General features: G+C 55.1%; 1 protein-coding gene across 2 annotated transcripts; it reads left to right on the top strand.

Annotated features, from left to right (window-relative positions):
- The first annotated feature begins 364 nt into the window (after window positions 1-364).
- On the top strand, window positions 365-10,090 carry RGR (retinal G protein coupled receptor). 2 transcript variants are annotated; one of them, XM_055119438.1, is made up of 7 exons: window positions 365-668; window positions 2,269-2,425; window positions 3,767-3,888; window positions 5,417-5,570; window positions 6,830-6,947; window positions 8,924-9,037; window positions 9,445-10,090. In XM_055119438.1, the coding sequence occupies exons 1-7, from the start codon at window positions 590-592 to the stop codon at window positions 9,574-9,576; spliced, it is 876 nt and encodes a 291-aa protein (XP_054975413.1). In that variant the 5' UTR covers window positions 365-589; the 3' UTR covers window positions 9,577-10,090. The 2 variants fall into 2 exon arrangements, with proteins under 2 accessions (XP_054975413.1, XP_054975412.1); XM_055119437.1 differs by having other exon boundaries at window positions 3,755-3,888.
- The last annotated feature ends 39 nt before the right edge of the window (window positions 10,091-10,129 follow it).

The raw sequence follows: 10,129 nt of genomic DNA, 5'->3' as shown, positions 1-10,129 counted from the left end.
TAGGGCACCTTGCTAGCTAATGACACATTCAGAACCAGAACCCACCCCCAGGTCCACCTGAGTTCTTTCTATCACAGCAAAGGACCCCTCGACTCACTCTATCCCCTCTCCCTCCACATGTGAGTTCACACAGGTGAGCATGTGTACCCATCTGATTGACAGACACATGCACCCATGCACTTTGCTTGTCAGCGCCCACAGCCTTGGGAGGGACTGGATCCTGAACAATTCTCAGTCACAGCGAGGGGCTCCACCCCCTGCTTTCACTCCCACCCGTTTCGACGTTATGCAACTCTTTCCTAATTCGGCTCTCACTGGCACTCTTTGGATCCGGGTCCTTAATCCTGACCGGTGGAGCCGAAATGCATGAGGCAGCCCTGCAGTGCAGCCCCACAAAGGCTGCTCTGTCCCAATAATGAACGAGAGCCTTTTGCTGGGGCCAAGAGGATGACCTGGGAGCAGCGAGCAGGAGCCCAGGGCTCGTATAATCACCTGCATGTGCCCGCACGTGGGGTGGCTCTTTTAAAGCCCAGGGTCTGGCTTGGGGGAAATCAGAGAGGAAACTGACCGGCTGGGAAGAAGGTCAAAGATGACAGAGTCCGGGGCCCTGCCCGCCGGCTTCAGGGAAGTGGAAGTGCTGGCCGTGGGGACAGTGCTGCTGGTGGAAGGTGAGTCAGGCCCAGCCAGGGGTAGACGCGTGATCCAGAGGGCTCCCTGTGCCCGGGCTGCAGCCTGGAAGCTGGAAAGGAGCAAGTCCCCAAACCCTGCTCCTGTGCCTGGACCGCTGGGGTCTTCAGATGCCTGAACTGAGGGATACAGCCTGCAGGCAGGGTGTGAGGTGGCGGGGGAGAGAGAGAGAGAGAGAGAGAGAGAGAGAGAGAGAGAGAGAGAGAGAGAGAGAGAGAGAGAAAGAGAGAGAGAGAGAGGTGCCAGTAAGAGCCAGGAGGGGAGGGACATGGAGGGCCTCATATGCCCAGCACGAAGAACCAGCTTTCTGTGTTGTTTCCACTGGACGGCTTAAACTGCCCTCCTTGGGACCCTGCGAAGACTCATCTAAGACCAGGGTGGGCTGAGGGGGCTGATGGCTCTGCCCTGCTCCCTGGGACCAGCCAGTGACTCACTCTCTCACCTCAGAAAACTGCACAGTCCAAGTGCTGTGTTAGATGGTAGAGATCGCTAGACTGGATGCTCTGGGAGTTAAATTCATTCTCTCCAAACACTCCCCACTACTCCACCTCCCCTCCTCCCTCCATCATTTCTTCCTCCTCCAATTCCCTTAGGGGAGTCCTGAGTCCATGAGATGCTTGCTTTAACTCAGAATCCCTCAGATGCTCTCTGAGGCGGTAGGCCCTGAAATCAGGCCCACCTCACACAGGTCTACACCAACCCCAAGAAAGAATCTGCACGTTGCCTCACCCAGCAGGAGCTGACAGTGGAGAGCAGTGAGCAGTGCCAGAGGCTGGGCTGCTCCTGGTGGCCCGGATCAGTCGTCCCAGCCCAGGCCCCTCTCTTCCGGGAACTCGCTTCCCAGCCTTTTTGCATCCTTCTCGTCCCTCACAAACACCATGACATGCTGTGCTTTGTGTTGGCACACACTGTTCCACCCTCCCAGAATGCTTTTCCACACCCTGCCCTCCTAGTAAAAGCTCCGAGTGCTGGAGGCAGAGTTCTTCCCACTTATGTTGGATGAAGCCAAGAGGTGGGAAGCTCAAGGCTTAGCCAATGAGTGTCCGGTGCCCCTTCGGCTGGGCTGTGTGGAGACCACCTGCTCCAAGCCCTCCTTGCTCTGAGCTCTCCTCTCCAGCTGTCTCCCTCAAGGCCTCGCGGCCAAGCCCTGGCTCCACCCGTCCCGAGCAGCGTACCTGATGCACACTCACCAGCATCTCTGCACCTCCGTTCCCAGCTGTAGATGCTAAGGATTAAAGAATGAATGATACCCCCACAACAGGTGCTTAAAGCCTGCTTCAGTGGCCGGCCACAATGACGGTTATGATTATTCTAGCATGGACCCTGGTGCCACACCTTGTTCGTTTTCTGCCTTGTCTGTCTCCCCATTGGATTGTGAGCTGGTAGAGGGCGGGGGATAAGTGAGAGGCGACTAGCCCCGGTGGCTGTTGTTTGCTGAGCTGCCCTGCAGGGTAACTGAGCATGAAGGAGGCAGATCCCAACACTCCATTGATCCTTCAACCCTTGGTACCGAGCCTGACGTCAGGGTGGGGGAGCAGCGACTCTCCAGCCCTGATGCTGGCCTTCACCCTTTCCCCCCAGCTCTGTGCGGCCTCGGTCTCAATAGCCTGACCATCCTCTCTTTCTGCAAGAGCCCGGCGCTGCGGAGCCCCAGTCACCTGCTGGTGCTGAGCTTGGCTCTGGCCGACAGCGGGATCAGCCTGAATGCCTTCATCGCAGCCACGTCCAGCCTCCTCCGGTATCAGCCCCTGCACTTGTTCCTGGGCGTGGCTATGCCCGAGGCCACAGGACATCCTGGCTGGCCTCATTCTCCTCACCTTGAGAAAACCAGAGGGGTAGAGGATGGACAGGTAGAGGGAGACTTACCAGCGAAGGCCAGGCCGTCCCTAAAGAACCTGGAGGTTTCTGGAGCCCAGGCGGGGCCCACACCTTAACTTGCTGCCTGTTGCCCAGCTGCCTGGGGGTGAATCTTGGTTTCCCTATTTCTCTCCTGATGCTTCTACCAACCAGAGTCAGATGATCATTGCAAGTCCTGACTAGTTACTTTTTTTTTTTTTTTTTTTTGCTTTTTGGGTCACACCTGGCAATGCACAGGGGTTACTCCTGGCTCTACACTCAGGAATTACCCCTGGCCATGCTCAGGGGACCATATGGGATGCTGGGATTTGAACCCGGGTCGGCTGCGTGCAAGGCAAACGCCCTACCCGCTGTGCTATCTCTCCAGCCCCCTAGTTACTGTTTGTAAATACCTTAAAATAATGCTTAGCAGGGGCTGGAGCACTAGCACAGCGGGTAGGGCATTTGCTTTGCATACGGCTGACCAGGGTTCGATTCCTAGCATCCCATATGGTCCCCTGAATGCCGTCAGGAGTAATTCCTGAGTGCATGAGCCAGGAGTAACCCCTGTGCATCTCAGGGTGTGACCCAAAAAGCAAAACAAAAACAAAATAATGCTTAGCAGCTAAGAAGTCCTATCAAAAAGCACACACAGTTTTGATGAACATCTCCCAGCTCCCTATAAGCAAACCAAGGTCACAGGTGGCCTCAGAGGTGTTTATAAAACCACTTTCTCAAGTGCACCGCACATGCCTATTTCTGACTGTCGTGCCCGGAGATGCTATAAATGCATGCTCAGGACTGTGGGATCTATGTCAGTGCCTGCCCCTGGTCTCCTCCTGCCCCTTCCCTGAATTTATTGCCATGATGTGGCCCGAGGTTGAGCAATACCTTTCGGTTCTGCATGCATCTGCTGTGTGACCTTGGCGAAGCACCTTTCCCCTCTCTGAGTTCCAGTTTCCCCGTCTCTAGAAAAAAAGACCTAAGCTCTCCCTCCATTCAGGGTGTTCCCCTCTCTGGGATGGGGGCCCTTTCCACAGGCAGAGAGACCCTTTGGCTCGGCTGTGGTGCAGTCACACGTGAGCTCTGTCTGCGTCCCAGGGAACTCAGTTCTGACGCCCCAGCTGGAACAGGAGCTCCGAGGCCCTCTTGGCAACTGGGCCAGTGTTCAGGAAGCTGCCCGCCCCGTAGCTGCCAGGTAGGTCAGAGGGGACGGGTCACTGGTGCCCAGTGTCTCCCACAGGCGCTGGCCCTTTGGCCCGGACGGCTGCCAGGCTCACGGCTTCCAGGGCTTTGCGACCGCATTAGCCAGCATCTGCAGCAGCGCGGCCATCGCCTGGGGGCGCTACCACCACTATTGCACTCGTAAGTCTTTGGGGGTTCACGCTGCGCCGCTGATCAGTTTCCCAGGTCCGGTGGGGGAGGGGCTGCGTGCGAGTGGGCGAGACTGTGCGGTGAGGGAGTAAAAGACGGGGGTGGGGGGGGTGGGGTGTGAGAGTGCACGTAAGCTCCGGACTGTATAGTCCCCTTTAAAATTTTTTCTTTTTAATTAAAGGACAGTGATTAACAAAATTATTGATAGTTGAGTTTTAGGCATGTGATATCTCATCGCCAATCCCACCATCAGTGTCGATTTCCCTCCACCAGTGTCCCCGTATTCCCTCCCCTCCCCACCTCCACCACCTCCATCCCTGCCTGTCAACTGGACGGGCACATTGTAAAGTTTCAGCAGCCACAGCTTAGATCTCGTGTTTTCATTCTGCTGAGTCTGTAGTTTGGCTACTTGGCTAGACCGTTCAGTTATACCATCCGTATAGCGGAAACCCTGATATCTGTTCATCTATTACTTCCCCTTCTCTTCTCCCCAGCTTGATTTCTTTCCTTCTCTGTCCTTTTTAAACACTGGGGTAACATGTGATGTAGCAGCCACCTTTTACTGCAATATATTTCTTCATCCAGTATTCTATATTCCACAAATTATCCCCTTTCTAAGGGTACTGATCCTATCAAGGGGCCCTCCCTGGTTACTACCCTCTCACCACCACCACCACCAAGGTCCTTCCCCTAAGTAGTGTCACATGGAAAATAGGGTTTCAACGTCTAAAGATGCTGGAGGGACAAAGCAGAAGTGACAGCCCAGCAAACTCTCCTCGGAGATGACTAACGGAAGCCATGTGTCAGGAGGGGGAAATCAGAGGCCTATTTTCTCTACTTATGAAATCCCCATCGAGCCCCATTGTCAGCCCTGGGGTCCAGTCTACAAAGGAAGGTGGCAACTATCCACAGATAGGCGACACCTGGTCAGGGCACCAGGAAGCCAAGCCCAGGAGGGCCCACGGGAGGGCCCCTGCCCACTGGGTGTCAAAGGAAGGAGATGGATGAGGCCGTGGCAGCGACACAGGTGCAGGGACAAGGAGGCACTGGTCACAGCAGAAGGTGCCCGAAGACCCAGGCCTCTGCCCTTGGTACAGAGATAGAGTCCCAACCCCCCGGCTGTGAGTTCTCAGAAGGTTTCAGAGCAGGGCACGGGGCCAGTCCAGACTCGGACTCTCGCTCCTGCAGCCCTGACCGTGCTTCTTCCCTAAAGCTACCTTAGGATGCTCTTGTCTCTTCTCCACCCCCTCCCGGGCCCGAGCAGGAAGTGACACGATGTCGGTAGGAGCCACCACCATCGAGGGCCTGTGTCAGTCTTCACTAAGCAGTCCCCGGAGGTGCAGACTGTTTCCATTTTGTGGTAAACAAACCTAAGGCTCAGAGAAATGAACCTTAGTCTCAACATGCCTGCAAGACTCAGACATGCCAGAACCAGGACTTTGGAACATTCCTGGTGAGTGGGAAGCCCGTCAACTTTTCCTTTCTCCAGTTCTCAGCCGTTCTCCTCTGTCCTCTGCAGGCAGGCAGCTGGCCTGGGACGTGGCCATCGCCTTGGTGATCTTTGTGTGGCTCTCCTCTGCCTTCTGGGCAGCGCTGCCCCTCCTGGGTTGGGGCCACTATGACTATGAGCCACTCGGGACCTGCTGCACGTTGGACTACTCCAGGGGGGGCAGGTGAGGAGCAGGGGCCCCTGCAAGCCCCCCTCCACGGGAACATTTGAGTCCTTTGGGCAGCAACGTCACCACTGAAAATTCAAGTGGGGACATGTGCACAATTTCCCAGCCTATCTCAGATTCATGAGACCCATGGATAACAGTCAGAGGGACAGGGGAGACCCACTCTGCGACTGGCCACGTGCGGGGACGCTGTGCTGACAGAGACACAGAGCTGGGGCTGCCCGGGGTGAGCCCCCCAACCTCTGTCATTTACCAGCCACTGCACCCCCATGCCCGCTTCAGCTGGCCTGGCTCTGGCTCTGATCAGTTCCTAGTGCAAAATGTGTCCTGGTTGCGAGTGGCCCAAACATCAGCTCTGAACTCACGGTTGGTGTGTTGAGAGCCAGTTCCCAAGTGACGCGACGGAAAGACGGACTCAAAAGGAAGCACAGATGCTGAGCTGTCAGAGCCTGTCTGAAGAGTCAGATTCTGACCCAAACCAAGACTCTAATCAGGTCCTTATGGCGGCTGTGGGGGACAGTGACAAGGGCTCTGGCCACCTCTTGCTCCCAGTGATTGCCTTGCATTCCACTGCTCTCCATGTCCATGCATGTATAGTCATGAAGTATGTGCCCTGAAGCCAGGCCCCACAGGAAAGCCACTGGCCATGGCCCATGTCCTTCTGATGTTCTCACTGCAGGTATTTCCCTGACTGTGTCCACCCCTTTGGGAAATGCCTCTTTACACCCAAAGTGACATGGTCCCCCCTCCCCGCCCCTTCCTGCAAAAGATGGGTCTCTGCTTTGGAGTGATTCCTCCTGCCGTGTCCTCCTCCTGCCCGCCATCCGGGCCCTCCCCCAGCTCAGAGAGACGGCAGGATTTGTGCGGGTGCCTTGCTAGTTACTGCCCATAACACTCCCTGGAGGCTCCTTCTTCTTGGTTTACTGACTCTCCCGATGACTAAATAGGTTGCCCTGAATCAAATGCCCCTTTGTCCCTGCTTGGGCACACAGAGAGCAGGGCTGAGCTTTAGCCACAGAACCGTAAGGAGAGCATCTCTCCGCTCAGCTTCCCAGCCCCCAGGGCAAGTGCTAGAGATTAAGTGATCACCTGACTCAGAGGCGAGTTAGCTGGGACCCACCAAGTCGCACCACGGCTCTGCGAACCTGTCTGATGGCAGCCCCCTTGGCCTCGGGTTGCCCTGAGCAAAGGCGGGTGAGCCTTGGCCAACAGGTGAGCAGTCCTGAGAGATTATCCTCCCTTCCCTCTGCCTGCAGGAACTTCATCAGCTTCCTCTTCACCATGGCTTTCTTCAACTTCCTCCTGCCCCTCTTCATCACGGTCACATCCTATCGGCTGATGGAGCAGAAACTCGGGAAGATGGGCCAACCCCAGGTGAGAGCACAACCTGTCACTGTCGCTGTCATCCCGTTGCTCATCGATTTGTTTGAGCAGGCACCAGTAACATCTCTCATTGAGAGACTTATTGTTACTGTTTTTGGCATATCCAATATGCACGGGTAGCTTGCCAGGCTCTGCTGTGCGGGCTCCATACTCTCAGTAGCTTGCCAGACTCTCCGAGAGGGGCGGAGGAATCGAACACGGGTTGGCCACATGAAAGGCAAAAGCCCAACCGCTGTGCTATTGCTGCACCTAGAGCAGGAGAATTGTCTCTCAGGGAGCCCGGGGAATTTAAATGATGTCATTTGCACCATCAGAAGAAAATGCAACTGCATAGCGCATAGGTAGGGGTTGGTTAGAAATTCAGTGTTTTCATGGCTGGGCATCACTAAGAACTGGAGGAATGAAGATACTTAAGCCTTACCCAGAACCCCGAGAGTGTGTGCCTGGCAGCCAAACCCCTCCCCCCACCACACACACACTGAGCCGTTCCCCTCACTCTTCTAAGGATTGCAGGGGTCACGTGAAATCACATGCTTTAAAATGCAACTCCGTTTAAAAATTTGGGGTGGGGGCAGCAGGTGCCAAGGGTTGAACCCAGGCCTCACACATACAAGCTATGTGCTCAGCCTCGGAGTTAAATGCCTGACCTAAAAAGCTACTTTTAAATTGCTCTGAGCTATTTAATTCCATCACAGGCACAGGCTGTTACCTACCACGTAAACTCACACCTATAAACACATTTATTCAAGAAAAGTAGCAGCTTCAGAATAAGCACCTCCACCTCCACCTCCCAGCCATCTCTGAATTCCTGCATTAACACCCCCTGGCCACATTTCCCTTTTAGCTTTGTCACCTGGACAGTCTGTGGCAGATGAGTCCTCTCCAGTCTCAGAGACGTAAAAGAAAATCATCCCCAGCCAGGCGCTAGGCTGACTTCCTCTGCGTCCTGTCACTTCCTCTTCACGACCATGCTTTAAGGAGGGCCTTGTTACCCCCAGACTGCAGACAAGGAAACAGAGGCTGAAGGGGGTTCCTTTTATTTTTAAATTTCTTTAATTAATTTATTATTGAATCACCATGAGATACAGTCACAAGCTTTCATGTCTGAGTTATAATCACACAATGATCAAACACCCATCCCTCCACCAGTACACATTCCCCACCACCAATATCCCCGGTATACCCCTCTCTTTTCCACCCTCCAACTGTCTCCATGGCAGGCAATTTCCCCCATACTCTCTCTCTACTTTTGGGCATTATGGTTTGCAATGCAGATACAGAAGGTTATCATGCACACCTCTCCCATCCCAACTGACTTTCCAACCAACATTTTCTTAGTGATCCCTTCTCTATTCCAGCTGCCTTCTTCCCCCACTCATGAGGCAGGCTTCCAACTATGGAGCAATCTCCCTGGCCCTTGTGTCCTCGGGTGTCAGCCTCATGTGATGTTATTCTATACTCCACAAATGAGTGCAGCCTTTCTATATCTATCCCTCTCTTTCGGACTAATTTCACTGAGCAGGATACTCTCCAAGTCTCTCCACCTATAAGCAAACTTCATGACTTCATCTCTCCTAACAGCTACATAGTATTCCATTGTGTAGATGTACCAAAGTATCTTTAACCAGTCATCTGTTCTCGGGCACTCGGGTTGTTTCCAGATTCTGGCTATTGTGAGCAGTGCTGCAGTGAACAGACAGGTGCAGATGTCATTTCTACTGTGCATTTTTTGTGTGTGTGTGCCCTCGAGATATATTCTGAAAGGGGCTCCTTAAAGCAACGAAGGATGCGCCTGTGGATTCTGGGGCTCCACAACGCTAGGATAGGGGCTGGTCCTCTGTTGTGCGTGAGAGAGGCGCTTCGGTCTACTGGGTTCCATGGAGCTGCCGCCGTCTTACTTTCATGCCACAGTTTGAGAAGCCGGAGCGCAAGCCCACAGACTGCCCTCCTGTGCTGATATCCCGCAGGTGAACAGCACCGTGCCGGCCAGGGCGCTGCTGCTGGGCTGGGGCCCCTACGCTCTCCTGTACCTCTACGCAGCCGTCGTGGGCGGAACGTCCCTCTCTCCCAAGCTGCAGATGGTACAGACACGCCCCAGCACCCTCTCCCCCTGGCGGTCTCTCTGCCTCACCCCACACTTTCCTGACTTTCTGGCCTCCGTGTCCATCTCTCTCCTTGCCCTGGACCTTTCCTTGTGCACTGCCTATGTTTGTCTCCCGGGTTGGGGTGGGGGGCTCTGGGGGGGCGGCTTCTGGACATTGGTTTGGGCCTCATGTGAGATGAGAGAACAGGGAGATGGAAAGTGAATCTGTGCTGCCTGGGCGCAGGGGCTGGGGCCGGAGCTTCGGGGACCCTGGCTTGCCAGGGTTCAAATCAGGGTGAGAAGCTGCGGGGTCCAAGCAAGGCCCATGTCTGGGATGACCGGGTGGGGCCAGGGAGAGAACCTGAGGCCATGAAGTTCGTTTTCTGGACTTTCCTGCCACCACAGGTCCCTGCCCTCATCGCCAAGACCGTGCCTACCGTCAACGCTCTCCACTACGGGCTGGGCAGTGGGATGGTGCAGAATGGATTCCGGACAGGCCTCTGGCTGCAGAGACGTGAGCGGGAGCGAGCCCTGTGAGCCCTTCCGAGGGGCTGCTGGGACCCAGGCCCACCCCTCCCACCCCCCTACAGAGAGGACCCTGTCCCAATCTGCAGCCCAGCTCCATGCAGACACTCGCCGCTCATTTTCGAGTGTAGCCCCAGAGCCGCGCCTTCAGTGGAACCCGGGGCTGCTGAGAGAATCAGGCTGCATGAGTGGGAGGGCGGGACTTTGGATCTGGACAGACCTGGCCACAGCCCTGCACAGAGGCCCAGAGACCTTGAGAAAGTCACTTTCCCTGTTCTGAAGTGGCGCTGGGGCAGGGCTCGGGCGCTTTGGTGGTGGGGAAGGTGCCGTGGCTGTGGACATCCAGCCCAGGGCCGCCAACCCTATGGACGTCATGTCACCTCAACTCGAATGATTCACAAGGAACCGAAGCAAGTGACATGCATTTTGTTTGGAGCTGCCAGCAGCCCAACTTGGGTTGTTTGATTCCTTTCTTTTCCCTCATGGGGTTTTTCCTTCTCTCCCATATCTTCCAAATAAAAGTACTTTAAGCATATAAACAAATGGAGCTTTATTGGAGGGGGTT

This window comes from Sorex araneus, chromosome 11 (assembly GCF_027595985.1).
Source record: "Sorex araneus isolate mSorAra2 chromosome 11, mSorAra2.pri, whole genome shotgun sequence".
NCBI classification, from domain to species: domain Eukaryota; kingdom Metazoa; phylum Chordata; class Mammalia; order Eulipotyphla; family Soricidae; genus Sorex; species Sorex araneus.
This window is presented reverse-complemented; position numbering and strand designations above follow the sequence as displayed.

What these genes read in the sequence shown, in the direction of transcription:
- RGR (XM_055119437.1), top strand. Translation starts at nt 590, where the DNA reads ATGACAGAGTCCGGGGCCCTGCCCGCCGGCTTCAGGGAAGTGGAAGTG. An exon ending in CTACCACCACTATTGCACTC is followed by an intron (nt 3,889 to 5,416) that starts GTAAGTCTTTGG and finishes TGTCCTCTGCAG; the next exon opens with GCAGGCAGCTGGCCTGGGAC. An exon ending in TCTCTCCCAAGCTGCAGATG is followed by an intron (nt 9,038 to 9,444) that starts GTACAGACACGC and finishes CTGCCACCACAG; the next exon opens with GTCCCTGCCCTCATCGCCAA.